This window comes from Panulirus ornatus, chromosome 73, assembly GCF_036320965.1.
Source record: "Panulirus ornatus isolate Po-2019 chromosome 73, ASM3632096v1, whole genome shotgun sequence".
In the NCBI taxonomy this organism is placed as follows: Eukaryota; Metazoa; Arthropoda; class Malacostraca; order Decapoda; family Palinuridae; genus Panulirus; species Panulirus ornatus.
The window spans coordinates 13,065,636-13,087,358 of record NC_092296.1 but is presented as its reverse complement, the minus strand read 5'-3'; the positions used below and the strand labels follow the sequence as shown (position 1 = coordinate 13,087,358).

Genomic DNA, 21,723 nt, shown 5'->3' with positions numbered 1-21,723 from the left:
AAGGGTCACTACCGTTGTGACCAAGGGTCTTTACCGTTGTGATCAAGGGTCGTTACCGTTGTGCTCAAGGGTTGTTACCGTTGTGATCAAGGGTTGTTACCGTTGTGACCAAGGGTCTTTATTGTTGTGATCAAGGGTCTTTACCGTTGTGCTCAAGGGTTGTTACCGTTGTGCTCAAGGGTTGTTACCGTTGTGCTCAAGGGTTGTTACCGTTGTGATCAAGGGTTGTTACCGTTGTGACCAAGGGTCTTTACCGTTGTGATCAAGGGTCGTTACCGTTGTGCTCAAGGGTTGTTACCGTTGTGATCAAGGGTTGTTACCGTTGTGACCAAGGGTCTTTATTGTTGTGATCAAGGGTCTTTACCGTTGTGCTCAAGGGTTGTTACCGTTGTGCTCAAGGGTTGTTACCGTTGTGCTCAAGGGTTGTTACCGTTGTGATCAAGGGTCGCTACCGTTGTGCTAAAGGGTTGTCATCAATATGTTTCATCAGGCTCTCGTCTCGTAACTGATGTACACTGATATATTTCAGAGCCTCAGACACAAGTCTTGTGGTCGTACTTATATAATCCAGACGCTCTAGCTTCTCTGATAAGCCCTTACGTCACTCAAATATATATATATCGCCATGTTCTAGAACACAGGAACGCTCGGAATGAATCTAGGTACATGCATATGTTTCAGGGTTATCGTGTGGCTCTGAAGGCGTGGGCAGTGTTGACAACACTGCTGGTCGTGCTGGGCGGGGCGGCCCTGGGTGTCGTCATCATCTATGTGTCGTTCTTCCTCACTGGGTTGGTCGTGTTCTGCTTCTCAGTCCTACAACTTTACTTTGCAATCGTTGTATGGTCTTTCAGTCTCTCGGTAAGTCATATGGTCTGTCTGTGGTAAGTAGTATGGTCTGTCTGTGGTAAGTAGTATGGTCTTTCAGTCTCTCGGTAAGTCATATGGTCTGTCTGTGGTAAGTAGTATGGTCTGTCTGTGGTAAGTAGTATGGTCTTTCAGTCTCTCGGTAAGTCATTTGGTCTGTCTGTGGTAAGTAGTATGGTCTGTCTGTGGTAAGTAGTATGGTCTTTCAGTCTCTCGGTAAGTCATATGGTCTGTCTGTGGTAAGTAGTATGGTCTGTCTGTGGTAAGTAGTATGGTCTTTCAGTCTCTCGGTAAGTCATTTGGTCTGTCTGTGGTAAGTAGTATGGTCTGTCTGTGGTAAGTAGTATGGTCTTTCAGTCTCTCGGTAAGTCATTTGGTCTGTCTGTGGTAAGTAGTATGGTCTGTCTGTGGTAAGTAGTATGGTCTTTCAGTCTCTCGGTAAGTCATATGGTCTGTCTGTGGTAAGTAGTATGGTCTATCTGTGGTAAGTAGTATGGTCTGTCTGTGGTAAGTAGTATGGTCTGTCTGTGGTAAGTAGTATGGTCTGTCTGTGGTAAGTAGTATGGTCTTTCAGTCTCTCGGTAAGTCATATGGTCTGTCTGTGGTAAGTAGTATGGTCTATCTGTGGTAAGTAGTATGGTCTGTCTGTGGTAAGTAGTATGGTCTGTCTGTGGTAAGTAGTATGGTCTGTCTGTGGTAAGTAGTATGGTCTTTCAGTCTCTCGGTAAGTCATATGGTCTGTCTGTGGTAAGTAGTATGGTCTGTCTGTGGTAAGTAGTATGGTCTGTCTGTGGTAAGTAGTATGGTCTTTCAGTCTCTCGGTAAGTAGTATGGTCTGTCTGTGGTAAGTAGTACGGTCTGTCTGTGGTCAGTAGTATGGTCTGTCTGTGGTAAGTAGTATGGTCTGTCTGTGGTAAGTAGTATGGTCTGTCTGTGGTAAGTAGTATGGTCCGTCTGTGGTCAGTAGTATGGTCTGTCTGTGGTAAGTAGTACGGTCTGTCTGTGGTCAGTAGTATGGTCTGTCTGTGGTAAGTAGTATGGTCTGTCTTTGGTAAGTACTAAGGTCTGTCTGTGGTAAGTAGTGTGGTTTGTCTGTGGTAAATAGTATGGTTTGTCTGTGGTAAGTAGTATGATCTATCTATGGTAAGTAGTATGGTCTGTCTGTGGTAAGTAGTATGGTCTGTCTGTGGTAAGGAGTATGGTCTGCCGGTGGTCAGTAGTATGGTCTGTCTGTGGTAAGTAGTATGGTTTGTCTGTGGTTAGTAGTATGGTCTATCTATGGTAAGTAGTATGGTCTGTCTGTGGTAAGTAGTATGGTCTGTCTGTGGTAAGGAGTATGGTCTGCCGGTGGTCAGTAGTATGGTCTGTCTGTGGTAAGTAGTATGGTCTGTCTGTGGTTAGTAGTATGGTCTGCCTGTGCTAAGTAGTATGGTCTGTCTGTGGTAAGTAGTATGGTCTGTCTGTGGTAAGGCGTATGGTCTGCCTGTGGTAAGTAGTATGGTCTGTCTGTGGTAAGTAGTATGGTCTGTCTGTGGTAAGTAGTATAGTCTTTCTGTGGTAAGTAGTATGGTCTGTCTGTGGTCAGTATAGTATGGTCTATCTATGGTCAGTAGTATGGTCTGTCTGTGGTAAGTAGTATAGTCTGCCTGTGGTAAGTAGTGTGGTCTGTCTGTGGTCAGTAGTATGGTCTATCTGTGGTAAGTAGTATAGTCTGTCTGTGATAAGTACTAAGGTCTGTCTGCTGTCAGTAGTATGGTCTGTCTGTGGCAGGTAGTATGGTCTGTCTGTGGTAAGTACTAAGGTCTGTCTGTTGTAAGTAGTATGGTCTGTCTGTGGTCAGTAGTATGGTCTATCTGTGGTAAGCAGTATGGTCTGTCTGTGGTTAATAGTATGGTCTATCTGTGGTCAGATGTATGGTCTATCTGTGGTAAGTAGTATGGTCCGTCTGTGGTCAGTAGTATGGTCTATCTGTGGTAAGTAGCATGGTCTGTCTGTGGTAAGTAGTATGGTCTTTCTGTGGTCAGTAGTATCGTCCGTCTGTGGTCAGTAGTATGGTCTGTCTGTGGTAAGTAGTATGGTATGTCTGTGGCAAGTAGTATGGTCTGTCTTTGGTAAGTACTTAGGTCTGTCTGTGCTAAAAAGTATGGTGTGTCTGTGGTCAGTAGTATGGTTTGTCTGTGGTCAGTAGCATGGTCTGTGTGTGGTAAATAGTATGGTCTATCTGTGGTCAGTAGTATGGTCTATCTGTAGTACGTAGTATAGTCCGTCTGTGGTCAGTAGTATAGTCTGTCTGTGGTAAGTAGCATGGTCTGTCTATGGTCAGTAGCATGGTCTGTCTGTGGTCAGCAGTATGGTCTGTCTGTGGTAAGTAGTATGGTCTATCTGTGGTCAGGAGTATGGTCTATCTGTGGTAAGTAGTATGGTTCGTCTGTGGTCAGTAGTATGGTCTGTCTGTGGTCAGTATTATGGTCTGTCTGTGGTCAGTAGTATGGTCTGTCTGTGGTAAGTAGTATGGTCTATCTGTAGCTGGTAGTGTGGTCTGTCTGTAGTCAGTAGTATGGTCTGTCTGTGGTAAGTAGTATGGTCTATCTGTGGTCAGTAGTATAGTCTGTCTCTTGTTAGTAGTATGGTCTGTCTGTGGTAAGTAGTATGGTCTATCTGTGGTCAGTAGTATGGTCTGTGTGTGGTCAGGAGTATGGTCTTATGATCAGCAGTATGGTCATATGGTCTGTCTGCGGTCAGTAGCATGGTCTTATGATCAGTAGTATGGTCATATGGTCTGTCTGTGGTCAGTAGTATGGTCATATGGTCTGTATGTGGTCAGTAGTATGGTCTTATGATCAGTAGTATGGTCATATGGTCTGTCTGTGTTCAGTAGTATGGTCATATGGTCTGTCTGTGGTCAGGAGTATGGTCCTATGATCAGTAGTATGGTCATAGGGTCCTGTGGTCAGTAGTATGGTCATATGGTCTGTCTGTGGTCAGGAGTATGGTCTTATGATCAGTAGTATGGTCATATGTTCTGTCTGTGGTCAGCAGTGAGGTCTTATGATTAGTAGTATGGTCATATGGTCTGTCTGTGGTCAGCAGTGAGGTCTTATGATCAGTAGTATGGTCATATGGTCTGTCTGTGGTCAGGAGTATGGTCCTATGATCAGTAGTATGGTCATATGGTCTGTCTGTGGTCAGGATTATGGTCTTATGATCAGTAATATGGTCATATAGTTTGTCTGTGGTCAGCAGTGAGGTCTTGTGATCTGTAGTACTGTAGTATGGTCATATGGTCTGTCTGTGGTTAGCAGTTAGGTCTTATGATCAGTAGTATGGTTATATGGTTTGTCTGTGGTCAGCAGTGAGGTCTTATGATCAGTAGTATGGTCATATGGTCTGTCTGTGGTCAGCAGTGAGGTCTTATGATTAGCAGTATGGTTATATGTTCTGTCTTTGGTCAGGGGTATGGTCTTATGATCAGAAGTATGGTCATATGGTCTGTCTGTGGTCAGCAGTGAGGTCTTATGATCAGTAGTATGGTCATATGGTCTGTCTGTGGTCAGCAGTGAGGTCTTATGATTAGCAGTATGGTTATATGTTCTGTCTTTGGTCAGGGGTATGGTCTTATGATCAGAAGTATGGTCATACGGTTTGTCTGTGGTCAGGAGTATGGTCTTATGATCATTAGTATGGTCATATGGTCTGTCTGTGGTCAGGGGTATGGTCTTATTATCAGAAGTATGGTCATACGGTTTGTTGTGGTTAGGAGTATGGTCTTATGTTCAGTAGTGTGGCCATATGGTCTGTCTGTGGTTAGGAGTATGGTCTCATGATTAGTAGTATGGTCATATGGTCTGTCTGTGGTCAGGAGTATGGTCTTATGATAAGTAGTATGGTTATATGGTCTGTCTGTGGTCAGGGGTATGGTCTTATGATCAGTAGTATGGTCATATGGTCAGTCTGTGGTTAGTAAGTTGGTAACATGTTTCTTATATTTCTGGTGCTATTGTATAAGAGCGGGACAAGAATCAAATGCCTTGTTTAATCACGTTAAAAACTATGATCATTGTATTGACTGGAGTAATGCCATCTCAGTTATTAACTCTAACTCCAGTACCACGAGAAATATCAGTGAATCTTCTATCATCAAATACACAAAGAATTGTAACATTAATACTAGTGAAGGTCTATACAAATTGGATAACTTTACTGTTGATAATATTTGTGAACAGTTCAGTATCTTGTTCACATGACATATTTATGATCCGCTTGTTGCCAGACGAGCGCACCCGACCTCCATTCGGGTAGTCACTTGTTTACCAAATGGTGTCCTAGCTTGTTTTTTTTCGTTGTATATCAACTGACTGTTATATTTCTTGTATCTCCCCTGATGATGTGATCAGTACACACATGTATTCATACACGTACATACACGTACATATACATATACATGAAATAAAAGTATATAAATGAATATACATACATATGCTTATACATATATATACATAGTCATATGTCCTCACCATCATCCATCCCCGGAGCCACCACGCCCAACAGGAAACAGCACCGCCATTCCCTGCGTCAGCGCAGTAGCGCCAGGAAACTGACGAAGGTAGACTACATTCATTCACACTGAGTCTTTTGCTGTCATGTGTAATTCACCGAAACCACAGCTCCCTATCCAAATCCAGGCCTCACAAACATTTCCATAGTTTACCTCATACGTTTCACATGCCTTGTTTCAGTCCATTGACAGCACGTCGACCCCCGTATATCACATAGTTCTAATTAACTCTATTCCGTGCACGCTTTTCGACCTCCTGTATGTTCAGGCCCCGATACTCAAAATCATTTTCACTCCATCCTTCCATCTCCAATTTGGTCTCCCACTTCTCCTTGTTCCCTCCACCTCTGACACATATATCCTCTTTGTTAACCTTTCCTCACTCAAAATCTCCATGTGACCAAACTATTTCAAAACACCCTCTACTGCTCTCTCAACCACATTTCTTTTATTACCACATATCTCTCTTATCCTTTCATTACTTACTCGATCAAACCACCTCACACCACATATTGTCCTCAAACATCTCATTTCCAAGACATCCACTCTCCTCCGCACAACCCTATCCATAGCCCACGCCTCGCAATCATATAACATTGTGGGAACCACTGTTCCTTCAAACATACCCATTTTTGCTCTCCGAGATAACGTTCTCTCCTTCCATACATTCTTCATCATTCCCAGAACCTTCGCCCCCTTCCCCACCCTATGACTCACTTCGGCTTCCATGGTTCTACTCCCTGTCAACGCCACCCCCAGATATCTAAAACACTTCACTTCCTCCAAATTTTCTCTATTCAAACTTACATCCCAACTAATTTGTCCCTCAACCCTACTCAACCTGATAACCTTGCTCTTATTCACATTTACTCTCAACATTCTCCTTTTTCACACTTGTCCAAACTCGGTCACCAGCTTCTGCAGTTTCTCACTCGAATCAGAGTGCTATATCATAGAACAACTGACTTACTTCCCAGACCCTCTCACCCCTCTCACCAAAACTCTTGTATTTATCTCCCTAACCACCCCAACCATAAACAAATTAAACAACCATGGTGACATCACACACTCCTGCCGCAAACCGACATTCACTGAGAACCAATCACTCTCCTCTCTTCCTATTCGTACACATGCCTTAAATCCTTGGTAAAATCTTCTCACTGCGTCTAGCAACTTACCTCCCACACCATATATTCTTGATACCTTCCACAAAGCATCTCTATCAACTCTATCATATGCCTTCTCCAGATCCATAAATGCTACATACAAATCCATCTGTTTTTCTAAGTATTTCTCACATATATTCTTCAAAGCAAACACCTGATCCACACATCCTCTACCACTTCTGAAACCACACTGCTCTTCCCCAGTCTGATGCTCTGTACATGCCTTCATCCTCTCAATCAATACCCTCCCATATAATTTCCCAGGAATACTCAACAAACTTATACCTCTGTAATTTGAGCACTCACTCTTATCCCCTTTGTCTTTGTACAATGGCACTATGCATGCATTCTACCAATCCTCAGGCACCTCACCATGAATCATACATGCATTAAATAACCTTACCAACCGGTCAACAACACTGTCACCCAATTTCTTAATAAATTCCGCTGCAATACCATCCTAACCCGGCGCCTTTCCGGATTTCCTCTTCTGCAAGGCTTTCACCACCTCTTTTCTCTCCACCAAACCACCCTCCATGACTCTCACTTCGCACACCAGCCCGACCAAAACACCCTACATCTGCCACTCTGTTATCAAACACATTCAACAATCCTTCAAAACACTCGCTCCATCTCCTCACTCCATCACTACATATCACTCCCCCCCCCTCCCCCTTACTCTCTTCACCAATGTTCCCATTTGTTCTCTTGTTTTACGCACTTTATTTACCTCCTTCCAAAGCATCTTTGTATTCTCCCTAAAGTTTAATGATGCTCTCTCACCCCAACTTTCATTTGCCCTCTTTTCCACCTCTTGCACCTTTCTCTCGACCTTCTGCCTCTTTCTTTTATACATCTCCCAGTCATTTGCCCTTCTTCCTTGTAAGTAAGTGTGGCCCAAAGGCCTCTCTTTTCTCTTTCACTGAACAGCTTTATTTCTCCATCCCACCACTCACTACCCTTTCTAGTCTGCCCACCTCTCACCTTTCTCATGCCACATTTATATATTGGTGGCGTCCCGCCTGCTTTTGACGAGTCAAAGAACTTTTCCCTCTTAAGAGTCCTTCCTGTAACGGCTACTGATTGTAGCGCAGCCTTAAAGCTGCAGGAACCCCTGGTTCACTGAAGGAGAGGTCCAGAAGTCATATATCATTGATTTTATACCAATATGATACACCTTTACCAAGAGATAATCTTATTTCAGCTGGATGAAGCCGACAACACCGAATGATTCACACGTAACCAGTCCACATGGTGGCCTCACTGTGTTGTGAGAGGATGAACCAGGCTTTACGTAGAGCAGTGGGTCAAGGTAGAGGAAGGCAGTGACGTGTCCACGATGTGTGTGGGGGGAGTCAAGGAGACTACATCAAGGTCGCGCACGTACGAGGGAGAGGATTCTGCGAAGGAGAACTGGAAAAAGTCAAGAAGGTCTGCTGGAGAAGACGCATTTCTGAACGGATGGTGACGCATGTCGCGTGTCACTCGTGCAACTGCGTCAGTCGTAACTACGGGAGAGACAGCTATAGTAACGTCAGAACGGAAAAGTGAGGGAAAGTTAGAGCAACAGAAGTTGTTAGCGACGCCCTTAGCTACAGGGAGACACATCAGTGGATGACGAGGTGAGGAGATCATACGTACTTCTCTAAATACAGGAACACTTTACCTCACGGATGATGTGCTTGTAGCGATGACTGGCAGTGATGAAAGCTGAACAGGAGACAGAGGAAGGAAGGTTTATCCAAGGCCCGATATGCCTGATCCCTTGCCTGAATGGCCTCAGAACAGGAACGGTTGAATCATGGATTGGAGGAAGAGGTCGTCTTGGAGGAGAAGGGGATAAATGCTTCCATTCCATAAGAATAACTTCCGCTATGCGTCTGGCGGAGACAGAAGCATCACTACATAAGACAGTAATTGACCCAAGGAAAGTCAAACAAGAAGTTACCTAAGTTATTCCAGTCAGCTTTGTTGAGGTACCAGCTCACAAGGGGCTGCTGGAGGGGTAGGCGCCATTAGAATAGATGCATTTATGAGTGGGATCAGATGAACCAACTGGGGCGAGATTGTGTAGTTACAGCTGGGTGGACTAGAGGGGAAAAACAGATCCAGAATATTAGGAGTGTGGTCACAGCGGTCAGGCATGTGGGTAGGATGGGAGATAATTTGCCCTAAATCATTGGGAATGGAGAACGTGAGGACTGCAGTTCCTCCATCATCCATATGGGAGGAAATCAACCATTCCCTATGGTGAACGTTGAAATCCCCGAGGTAGAAGATCTCGGCTTGCGGGTGAGCGGATGTCACGGTCTCATGGCAGGAGTTTGGATACTCGAAGAAATATATAAGATTTGTAAAATTAGAAGACAGTAGGCGAAACAGAGGACAAGCGTGGTAGTTAGGAGACAAACCTTGAGCCACATAACATCAAAGTTTGGAGTCTGAAGGTCCTTGAGGCATGCGACAGGTGTGTTGATGTTGGAATAAACACAAACACCACCTTTGAAGACCGGAATCATGAGTGGAGGTTATAGTCAGATATGAAAAAGCACTAGTGAGGACATCATTAGACAACTGTGTCTCAGAGAGAAGTAAGATATTAAGAGAAGTACCAGAAAGATGGTGTTCAACTGAGGAAAGGTTATTAAGAGATCACAAATGTTGTATAGTGCATAGAAGAAGAGGAAGGTCAGATAGATATTAAATCCTTGAACAAACATGTCTTTTTTTTTCTAAATCAATTTATTATTGTAAAACCAGTGGGTTAGGTTACATTAATTGTACTCCTCAATTTCCTTGAACTTCATTTCATTGACTTGCATACCTTTGGTTTGGAATGGGGTCAAGATAGTTGGATAATAAATGTTTATTTACACAAACTTTAATTATCACCACTATGCAGAGGAGAAAAACTTACTATTGGGGAAAATATCTACATCGAAATAAGAAATATTTCCCCAAAATCTTTCCCTGACATTCTCGTAATATTTACACTTAGAACTACAGCGATTGGCAAAGATGAATCTGCTCGCTAGTTAAGGACACTAATGAGTGAATTGGTTCATTAATACTAATTTCTCTACTAAGGAACATATTTGAAGGCCTACCAACTTACTACCTTGTTTCCTGAACTCGTACATGTAATATTGTTAATAATACGTGTATATCCCTCCTTCACTCTTACATAAAACTGTCTTGTGAAATATGTGAAGATAAATCTTCAGTTTAAAACTGTAGTGTTTATCAGGATAGAAGGCAGGTGGCTCATATCCTAGTTGGTACCAGTATAAATTACCTGGTTCTGTCATAAGGATAAATGAATCATCGTACAAGACATAGTAAATACAAACCTTTTTATGTGAGTTAGATGTGGTGTTGATGCTCGAGGTGTGAGCTGACCTCCCACTGTCTCACGATCACTTGTATATCACAATACTCATAAAATCATCCGTCTAATTCTTGTACACGCCCTTCTCATATATACAGCTTTTAAAAAGATATTTTCAAATGTTATCTAACATACCTAGCATGTCTAGCTAAATTCATGATTGAGATAATATACTTTTTTGTATATTGCAAGGTTTGGGCGGGTCCTGGCTGACGAAGATTGCAACTAGGGTTGAAGTTGTGTGTGTCATACAGATGGATAATGTGACGACATTTTATAAATAACGATTAACAATATGGACATAATAATGTTATTGAGACAACCTTGATTAGGGTATTTAGTTACCCGTGTCGTCTCACTTAACATTAAAACGAAATTTGTACATAACTCATTCTCCCGACTTTGTTGACATTCATGTTTCCTCTAGCCTAGTGGCGACGACACAAGATTAAACATGTAACATAATCAAACAACTTCTGAACTTTAATTTCAGGCTGAGGTACATATTAGGATCGTAAATGATATGGCTACATTCAATGGTGTTGGTATATAGAATTACAGTGTAATGTATTACCCAAATCACTGGAAATGTATTACCCAGATCACTAGTGGCCTTGTGGGAAAAAAAAGACAAATTCTTCACCAGACCTTGATGCACAAGATGAGTGAAAAAGAAAAAAGATTAATATTTCTCGCGACATTATGCTAAGGCTACAGATATGATATGTAGTTATGATCCCCAGAGGTGGATACACATACGTAGTTATGATCCCCAGAGGTGGATACAGATATGTAGTTATGATCCCCAGAGGTGGATACAGATATGTAGTTATGATCCCCAGAGGTGGATACAGATATGTAGTTATGATCCCCAGAGGTGGATACACATACGTAGTTATGATCCCCAGAGGTGGATACAGATATGTAGTTATGATCCCCAGAGGTGGATACAGATATGTAGTTATGATCCCCAGAGGTGGATACAGATATGTAGTTATGATCCCCAGAGGTGGATACACATACGTAGTTATGATCCCCAGAGGTGGATACAGATATGTAGTTATGATCCCCAGAGGTGGATACAGATATGTAGTTATGATCCCCAGAGGTGGATACACATACGTAGTTATGATCCCCAGAGGTGGATACACATACATAGTTATGATCCCCAGAGGTGGATACAGATGTGTAGTTATGATCCCCAGAGGTGGATACACATACGTAGTTATGATCCCCAGAGGTGGATACAGATATGTAGTTATGATCCCCAGAGGTGGATACAGATACGTAGTTATGATCCCTAGAGGTGGATACAGAGATTTAGTTATGATCCCCAGAGGTGGATACAGAGATTTAGTTATGATCCCCAGAGGTGGATACAGATATGTAGTTATGATCCCTAGAGGTGGATACAGATATGTAGTTATGATCCCCAGAGGTGGATACAGATATGTAGTTATGATCCCCAGAGGTGGATACAGATATGTAGTTATGATCCCCAGAGGTGGATACAGATATGTAGTTATGATCCCCAGAGGTGGATACAGATATGTAGTTACCATCCCTAAAGGTGGATACAGAGATGTAGTTATGATCCCCAGAGGTGGATACAGATACGTAGTTACCATCCCTAAAGGTGGATACAGATACGTAGTTATGATCCCCAGAGGTGGATACAGATATCTAGTTACCATCCCTAAAGGTGGATACAGATACGTAGTTATGATCCCCAGAGGTGGATACAGAGATTTAGTTATGATCCCCAGAGGTGGATACAGAGATTTAGTTATGATCCCCAGAGGTGGATACAGAGATTTAGTTATGATCCCCAGAGGTGGATACAGAGATGTAGTTATGATCCCTAGAGGTGGATACAGAGATTTAGTTATGATCCCCAGAGGTGGATACAGAGATTTAGTTATGATCCCCAGAGGTGGATACAGAGATTTAGTTATGATCCCCAGAGGTGGATACAGAGATTTAGTTATGATCCCCAGAGGTGGATACAGAGATGTAGTTATGATCCCCAGAGGTGGATACAGATATGTAGTTATGATCCCTAGAGGTGGATACAGATATGTAGTTATGATCCCCAGAGGTGGATACACATACGTAGTTATGATCCCCAGAGGTGGATACAGATATGTAGTTATGATCCCCAGAGGTGGATACAGATATCTAGTTACCATCCCTAAAGGTGGATACAGATACGTAGTTATGATCCCCAGAGGTGGATACAGAGATTCAGTTATGATCCCCAGAGGTGGATACAGATACGTAGTTATGATCCCCAGAGGTGGATACAGAGATTCAGTTATGATCCCCAGAGGTGGATACAGATATGTAGTTATGACCCCCAGAGGTGGATACAGTTACGTAGTTATGACCCCCAGAGGTGGATACAGATGTGTAGTTATGATCCCCAGAGGTGGATACAGATATGTAGTTATGATCCCCAGAGGTGGATACAGATACGTAGTTATGACCCCCAGAGGTGGATACAGATACGTAGTTATGATCCCCAGAGGTGGATACAGATACGTAGTTATGATCCCCAGAGGTGGATACAGATACGTAGTTATGATCCCCAGAGGTGGGGACTACCTTACCTAATGTAGGGTTACCAACGACCATGATGAACGAGATGCAGGCCTTCATCACTACTTCCTGGGGAGGATGGTATCAGCTATGACGTCATCACCAAACTTCTAACTAGTCCAATGTTAGTGCTTTGTCGCTGTCTCCCGCGTTAGCGAGGTAGCGCGAGGAAACAGACGAAAGAATGGCCCAACCCACCCACATACACATGTATATACATACACGTCCACACACGCAAATATACATACCTATACATCTCAACGTTTACATATATATACACACACAGACATATACATATATACACATGTACATAATTCATACTGTCTGCCTTTATTCATTCCCATCGCATCCTAGCCACATAACAAATAACAACCCCTCTCCCCTCATGTGTGCGAGGTAGCGCTAGGAAAAGACAACAAAAGGCCCCATTTGTTCACACTCAGTCTCTAGCTGTCATGCAATAATGCACCAAAACCACAGCTCCCTTTCCACATCCAGGCCCCACAGAACTTTCCATGGTTTACCCCAGACGCTTCACATGCTCTGGTTCAATCCATTGACAGCACGTCGACCCCGGTATACCACAGCGTTCCAAATCACTCTATTCCTTGCACGCCTTTCACCCTCCTGCATGTTTAGGCCCCGATCACTCAAAATCTTTTTCACTCCATCTTTCCACCTCCAATTTGGTCTCCCACTTCTTCTCGTTCCCTCCATCTCTGACACATATATCCTCTTTGCCAATCTTTCCTCACTCATTCTCTCCATGCGACCAAACCATTTCAAAACACCCTCTTCTACTCTCTCAACCACACTCCTTTTATTACCTCACATACCTAAACCAAACTGCATTAGAAGGTAAGATATCCTTTAGTAATTTTGTTTAAAAAAATTCCATATAAAGATTACTTAGTACAGGTGAAAGTGGGTTATCCATTGCCATACCAAATTTTTGAGCATAATAATCTCCAGTGAATTGAAATACAGTCTTTTATACACTATTTTATCAGTTCAATGAAATTAGACTTAAACAGGTAAATGCAATTTGGTTTAGGTATCTAGATGATGTTCTTTGTGTTTAGCCAACAAATGAAAATTTACAAATATTTCTTCCCTTACTTAACAATTTAGTACCTTCCATCAAATTTACTGTAGAAAATGAAAACAATGGTATGTTACCATTTTTAGATTGCATGATCCATAGACAAGGAAACAAGTTTAAGTTTAGCATATACAGAAAACTCACCAATATATGCTCATATATCCATTATTACTCATCTCAACATGACAGAGTTAAATTATCATCATTTTAATCTATGTTCCTTAGGGCATTACGTATTTGCAGTCCAGAGTTTATTGATGACGAGTTTGAGAAGATATATTCTATTGGATCTAAGTTAAAGTGCCCTAGATCTTTCATTGATAAATCCCTGAAGTTAGCAAAGAAATCATTTTATAGAGTTGATCCAAAACCTCCCAGTGACACCAAGAATCTTTTAGTTCTCCCTTTTGATAACAATTTCACTTTGCTTCCCCTGTTGCTTAAATCCTTTAATGTAAATGTTGCCTTTAGCAACAATAATACTATAAAGAATATCTTAATCAGGAATTCACCAGAAAATTCTCTTGGATGCATGTATAAAGTGCCTTGTGGAAACTGTGATAAATTTTATGTTGGTCAGACTGGTAAGGATCTTTCTGTTAGACTTAAGCAACATAAATATAGTGTAAGAACGGGACAAGAATCAAATGCCTTGTTTAATCATGTTAAAAAATAAGATCATTGTACTGACTGGAGTAACGCCATCTCAGTTGTTAACTCTAACTCTATCACCAAGAGAAATATCATTGAATCTTCTATTATTAAATACACAAAGCATTATAATCTTAATATTAGTGATGGTCTATACAAATTAGATAACTTTATTGTTGATAAGATTTGTAAAATGACAAGTTTATGAACGCTCGTTATATGTTTTGGACAATCACATGTTTACCAAATGGCGTCCTAGCTTCGTCTCTGCGATGTATATCAATTGACTATTTTTCTCTCTTGTGACTCCCCTGATGATGTGATTATTACACGAAAGTGCACTTGGGAACTTTTTGTGTTTAATTTAATTTTTCTTTTTTCCAAAAGAAGGAACAGAGAAGAGGGCCAGGTGAGGATATTCCCTCAAGGGCCCAGTCCTCTGTTCTTAACGCTACCTCACTATCGCGGGAAATAGCGAATAGTATGAAAAAAAAAAAATATATATATATATATGAGAAGCGTGGGAGGTGGGTTGATTAGAAAGGGTAGTGAGTGGTGGGATGAAGAAGTAAGATTATTAGTGAAAGAGAAGAGAGAGGCATTTGGACGATTTTTGCAGGGAAAAAATGCAATTGAGTGGGAGATATATGAAAGAAAGAGACAGGAGGTCAAGAGAAAGGTGCAAGAGGTGAAAAAGAGGGCAAATGAGAGTTGGGGTGAGAGAGTATCATTAAATTTTAGGGAGAATAAAAAGATGTTCTGGAAAGAGGTAAATGAAGTGCGTAAGACAAGGGAGCAAATGGGAACTTCAGTGAAGGGCGCTAATGGGGAGGTGATAACAAGTAGTGGTGATGTGAGAAGGAGATGGAGTGAGTATTTTGAAGGTTTGTTGAATGTGTTTGATGATAGAGTGGCAGATACAGGATGTTTTGGTCGAGGTGGTGTGCAAAGTGAGAGGGTTAGGGAAAATGATTTGGTAAACAGAGAAGAGGTAGTAAAAGCTTTGCGGAAGATGAAAGCCGGCAAGGCAGCAGGTTTGGATGGTATTGCAGTGGAATCTATTAAAAAAGGGGGTGACTGTATTGTTGACTGGTTGGTAAGGTTATTTAATGTATGTATGACTCATGGTGAGGTGCCTGAGGATTGGCGGAATGCTTGCATAGTGCCATTGTACAAAGGCAAAGGGGATAAGAGTGAGTGCTCAAATTACAGAGGTATAAGTTTGTTGAGTATTCCTGGTAAATCATATGGGAGGGTATTGATTGAGAGGGTGAAGGCATTTACAGAGCATCAGATTGGGGAAGAGCAGTGTGGTTTCAGAAGTGGTAGAGGGTGTGTGGATCAGGTGTTTGCTTTGAAGAATGTATGTAAGAAATACTTAGAAAAGCAAATGGATTTATATGTAGCATTTATGGATCTGGAGAAGGCATATGATAGAATTGATAGAGATGCTCTGTGGAAGGTATTAAGAATATATGGTGTGGGAGGCAAGTTGTTAGAAGCAGAGAAAAGTTTTTATCGAGGATGTAAGGCATGTGTGCGTGTAGAAAGAGAGGAAAGTGATTGGTTCTCAGTGAATGTAGGTTTGCGGCAGGGGTGTGTGATGTCTCCATGGTTGTTTAATTTGTTTATGGATGGGGTTGTTAGGGAGGTGAATGCAAGAGTTTTGGAAAGATGGGCAAGTATGAAGTCTGTTGTGGATGAGAGAGCTTGGGAAGTGAGTCAGTTGTTGTTCGCTGATGATACAGCGCTGGTGGCTGATTCATGTGAGAAACTGCAGAAGCTGGTGACTGAGTCTGGTAAAGTGTGTGAAAGAAGAAAGTTAAGAGTAAATGTGAATAAGAGCAAGGTTATTAGGTACAGTAGGGTTGAGGGTCAAGTCAATTGGGAGGTAAGTTTGAATGGAGAAAAACTGGCGGAAGTAAAGTATTTTAGATATCTAGGAGTGGATCTGGCAGCGGATGGAACCATGGAAGCGGAAGTGAATCATAGGGTGGGAGAGGGGGCGAAAATCCTGGGAGCCTTGAAGAATGTGTGGAAGTCGAGAACATTATCTCGGAAAGCAAAAATGGGTATGTTTGAAGGAATAGTGGTTCCAACAATGTTGTATGGTTGCGAGGCGTGGGCTATGGATAGAGTTGTGCGCAGGAGGGTGGATGTGCTGGAAATGAGATGTTTGAGGACAATGTATGGTGTGACGTGGTTTGATCGAGTAAGTAATGTAAGGGTAAGAGAGATGTGTGGAAATAAAAAGAGCGTGATTGAGAGAGCAGATGAGGGTGTTTTGAAATGGTTTGGGCACATGGAGAGAATGAGTGAGGAAAGATTGACCAAGAGGATATATGTGTCGGAGGTGGAGGGAACGAGGAGAAGCGGGAGACCAAATTGGAGGTGGAAAGATGGAGTGAAAAAGATTTTGTGTGATCGGGGCCTGAACATGCAGGAGGGTGAAAGGCGGGCAAGGAATAGAGTGAATTGGATCGATGTGGTATACCGGGGTTGACGTGCTGTCAGTGGATTGAATCAGGGCATGTGAAGCGTCTGGGGTAAACCATGGAAAGTTGTGTGGGGCCTGGATGTGGAAAGGGAGCTGTGGTTTCGGGTATTATTGCATGACAGCTAGAGACTGAGTGTGAACGAATGGGGCCTTTGTTGTCTTTTCCTAGCGCTACCTCGCGCACATGAGGGGGGAGGGGGATGGTATTCCATGTGTGGCGAGGTGGCGATGGAAATGAATAAAGGCAGACAGTGTGAATTGTGTGCATGGGTATATATGTATGTGTCTGTGTGTGTATATATATGTGTACATTGAGATGTGTAGGTATGTACATTTGTGTGTGTAGACGTGTATGTATATACATGTGTATGGGGGTGGGTTGGGCCATTTCTTTCGTCTGTTTCCTTGCGCTACCTCGCAAACTCGGGAGACAGCGACGAAGCAAAATGAAATATATATATATATATATATATATATATATATATATATATATATATATATATATATATATATATATATATATATATATATATATATATATATATATATAATCCTTTGAGTCCACGGGAAAAATGAAACACGATAAGATTCCAAGTGCACTTTCGTGTAATAATCACATCATCAGGGGAGACACAAGAGAGAAATATAACAGTCAGTTGATATACATCGAAGAGACGAAGCTAGGACGCCATTTGGTAAACATGTTATTGTCCAAAACATACAACGAGCGTTCATAAACTTGTCATTTTACAAATCTTATCAACAATAAAGTTATCTAATTTGTATAGACCATCACTAATATTAAGATTATAATTCTTTGTGTATTTGATAATAGAAGATTCAATGATATTTCTCTTGGTAAAAGAGTTAGAGTTAATAACTGAGATGGCGTTACTCCAGTCAATACAATGATCATAGTTTTTAACATGATTAAAGAAGGCATTTGATTCTTGTCCCGTTCTTATACTATATTTATGTTGTTTAAGTCTAACAGAAAGATCCTTACCAGTCTGACCAACATAAAATTTATCACAGTTTCCACAAGGAACTTTATAGATGCAACCAAGAGAATTTTCTGGTGAATTCCTGATTAAGATATTCTTTATAGTATTATTGTTGCTAAGGGCAACATTTACATTAAAGGATTTAAGCAACATGGGAAGCAAAGTGAAATTATTATTAAATGGGAGAACTAAAAGATTCTTGGTATCAATGGGAGATTTGGGCTCACCTCTATAAAATGATTTCTTTGCTAACTTAAGGGATTTATCAATGAAAGATCTAGGGTACTCTAACTTAGATCCAGTAGAATATATCTTCTGAACTACTGTTCCTTCACTCATACCCATTTTTGCCCTTCCTAATAATGTTCTCTCTGTTCATACATTTTTCAACGCTCCCAAAACCTTCGCCCCCTCCCCAACCCTATGACTCACATCCGCTTCACTGGGTCCAATCACTGCCAAGTCCACTTCACGTCCTCCATTTTTTCTCCACTCGAACTCACACTCTCAATTAATCTATCCCTCATCCCTGCTGAACCTAATAACCTTGCTTTTCTCTACATTTATTCTTAACTTTCTCCTTTCACACACTTTTCCAAACTCAGTCACCAACTTCAGCAGTTTCTCATTTGAATCAGCCATTAGAGCTGTATTATCGGCGAACAACAACTGACTCACTTCCCAGGCCTCGCTCTCCAAACCTCTTGCATGTACCTCCCTCACCACTCCATCCATAAACAAATAAAACAGCCATGGTGTCATCACACACCCCTACCGCAGACTGATCTTCACTAGGAACTAATCATTCTCCTCGCTTCCTACGCGTACACATGCCTTACTTTCTTGATAATGCTTTTCAAGTGTTTCAAACAGCTACCTTCCACACCATATACTCTTAAGCATCTCTCTCAACTCGATCATATACCTTCTCCAGATCCATAAATGCCACATACAAATCAATCTGTTTTTCTAAGTATTTCTCACATACATTCTTCAAAGCAAACACCTGATCCACACATCCTCTACCACTTCTGAAACCACACTGCTCTTCCCCAATCTGATGCTCTGTAAATGCCTTCACCCTCTCAATCAATACCCTCCCATATAATTTACCAGGAATACTCAACAAACTTATACTTCTGTAATTTGAACATTCACCTTTATCCCCTTTACCTTTGTACAATGGCACTATGCATGCATTCCGCCAATCCTCAGGTACTTCACCAAGAATATCCTTACCAACCAGTCAACAACACAGTCACCTCCCCCTTTTTTTTTTTCTTTTTTATAAATTCAGTTTGCAATACCATACAAACCCGCCGCCTTGCCGGCTTTCATTTTCTGTAATGCTTTCACTACCTCTTCTCTGTTTACCAAACCATTCTCCCTGACTCTCTCACTTCGCACACCACCTCGACCAAAACACCCTATATCTGCCACTTTATCATCAAACACATTCAACAAACCTTCAAAATACTCACTCCATCTCCTCACTTCACCATTACTTGTTATTACCTCCCCATTAACCCCCTTCAACGATGTTCCCATTTGTTCTCTTGTCTTACGCACTTGATTTACCTCCTTTTAAAACATCTGTTTATTCTCCCTAAAATTTAATGATACTCTCTCACCCCAACTCTCATTTGCCCTCTTTTTCACCTCTTGCACCTTTCTCTTAACCTCCTGCCGCTTTCTTTTATACATCACCCAGTTATATGCACTACCTCCCTGCAAAAATCTTCTAAACGCCCCTTTCTTCTCTTTCACTAACAATCTTACCTCTTCATCTCACCACTCACTATCCTTTCTAATCAGCCCACCTCTCACTTTTCTCATGCCACAGGCATCTTTTGCGCAAGTCATCACTGCTTCCCTAAATACATCCCATTCCTTTCCCACTCCTCTTATGTCATTTGCTTTCACCTTTTTCCGTTCTGCACTCAATCTCTCCTGGTACTTCCTCACACAAGTCTCCTTCTCAAGCTCACTTACTCTCACCACTCTCTTCACTTCAATATTCTCCCTTCTTTTCTGAAAACTTCTTCAAATCTTCACCGCCTCCACATACCCATTTTTGCTTTCAGAGATAATGTTCTCGACTTCCACACATTCTTCAAGGCTCCCAGGATTTTCGCCCCCTCCCCTACCCTATGATTTACTTTCGCTTCCATATATATATATATATATATATATATATATATATATATATATATATATATATATATATATATATATATATATATATATATATATATATATATATATATATATATATATATATATATATATATATATATATATATATATATATATATATATATATATATATATATATATATATATATATATATATATATATATATCCCTGGGGATAGGGGAGAAAGAATATTTCTCACGCATTCCTCACGTGTCGTAGAAGGCGACTAAAGGGGACGGGAGCGGGGGCCTAGAAACCCTCCCCCCCTTGTATTTTAACTTTCTAAAAAGGGAAACAGAAGGAGTCACGCGGGGAGTGCTCATCCTCCTCGAGGGCTCAGACTGGGGTGTCTAAATGTGTGTGGATGTAACCAAGATGAGAAAAAAGAAAGAGATATTATGATTGAGGAAAGGAACCTGCATGGTTTGGCTTTGATTGAAACGAAGCTTAAGTGTAAAGGGAAAGAGTGGTTCGGGAATGTCTTGGGAGTAAAGTTAGGGGTTAGAGAGGAGAAGAGCAAGGGAAGGAGTAGCACTACTGAACTAGGAGAGGTGGGAGTATATGATAGAGTGTAAGAAAGTAAACTCTAGATTGATATGGGTAAAGCTGAAAGTGGATGGAGAGAGATGGGTGATTATTGGTGCATATGCACCTGGGCATGAGAAGAAAGATCATGAGAGGCAAGTGTTTTGGGAGCAGCTGAGTAAGTGTGTTAGTAGTTTTGATGCACGAGACCGGGTTATAGTGATGGGTGATTTGAATGCAAAAGTGAGTAATGTGGCAGTTGAGGGAATAATTGGTGCACAATGGGTGTTCAGTGTTGTAAATGGAAATGGTGAAAAGCTTGCAGATTTATGTGCTGAAAAAGGACTGGTGATTGGGAATACCTGGTTTAAAAGAGAGATATACATAAGTATACGTATGTAAGTAGGAGAGATAGCCAGAGAGCGTTATTGGATTACGTGTTAATTGATAGGCGCGCGAAAGAGACTTTTGGATGTTAATGTGCTGAGAGGTGCAACTGGAGGGATGTCTGATCATTATCTCGTGGAGGTAAAGGTGAATATTTGTAGAGGTTTTCAGAAAAGAAGAGAAAATGTTGAGGTGAAGAGAGTGGTGAGAGTGTGTGAGTTTGGGAAGGAGACTTGTGTGAGAAAGTACCAGGAGAGACTGAGTACAGATTGGAAAAACGTGAGAACAAAGGACGTAAGGGTAGTAGGGGAGGTATGGGATGTATTTAGGGAAAGAGTGATGGCTTGCGCAAAAGATGCTTGTGTCATGAGAAGCGTGGGAGGTGGGTAGATTAGAACGGGTAGTGAGTGGTGGGATGAAGAAGTAAGATTATTAGTGAAAGAGAAGAGAGAGGCATTTGGACGATTTTTGCAGGGAAAAAATGCAATTATGAGATATATAAAAGAAAGAGACAGGGGGTCAAGAGAAAGGTGCAAGAGGTGAAAAAGAGGGCAAATGAGAGTTGGGGTGAGAGAGTATCATTAAATTTTAGGGAGAATAAAAAGATGTTCTGGAAAGAGGTAAATAAAGTGCGTAAGACAAGGGAGCAAATGGGAACTTCAGTGAAGGGCCCTAATGGGGAGGTGATAACAAGTAGTGGTGATGTGAAAAGGAGATGGAGTGAGTATTTTGAAGGTTTGTTGAATGTGTTTGATGATAGAGTGGCAGATATAGGGTGTTTTGGTC

At 41.5% G+C, this 21,723-nt stretch overlaps 1 protein-coding gene across 4 annotated transcripts in view; it reads left to right on the top strand.

The window, feature by feature from the left end:
- LOC139748190 (uncharacterized) overlaps positions 1–10,716 on the top strand; it is a 51,583-nt gene extending 40,867 nt beyond the window's left edge. For 2 of the 4 annotated variants that reach the window (XM_071660995.1, XM_071660993.1), the window contains exons 5-6: positions 682–861; positions 7,793–10,713. In XM_071660995.1, the coding sequence (XP_071517096.1) occupies positions 682–861; positions 7,793–7,819 (207 nt within the window). In that variant the 3' untranslated portion in view covers positions 7,820–10,713. Of the gene's footprint in view, positions 1–681; positions 862–7,792 lie in introns of all 4 variants that reach the window. The other 2 variants (XM_071660994.1, XM_071660997.1) reach the window with 2 other exon arrangements.
- The last annotated feature ends 11,007 nt before the right edge of the window (positions 10,717–21,723 follow it).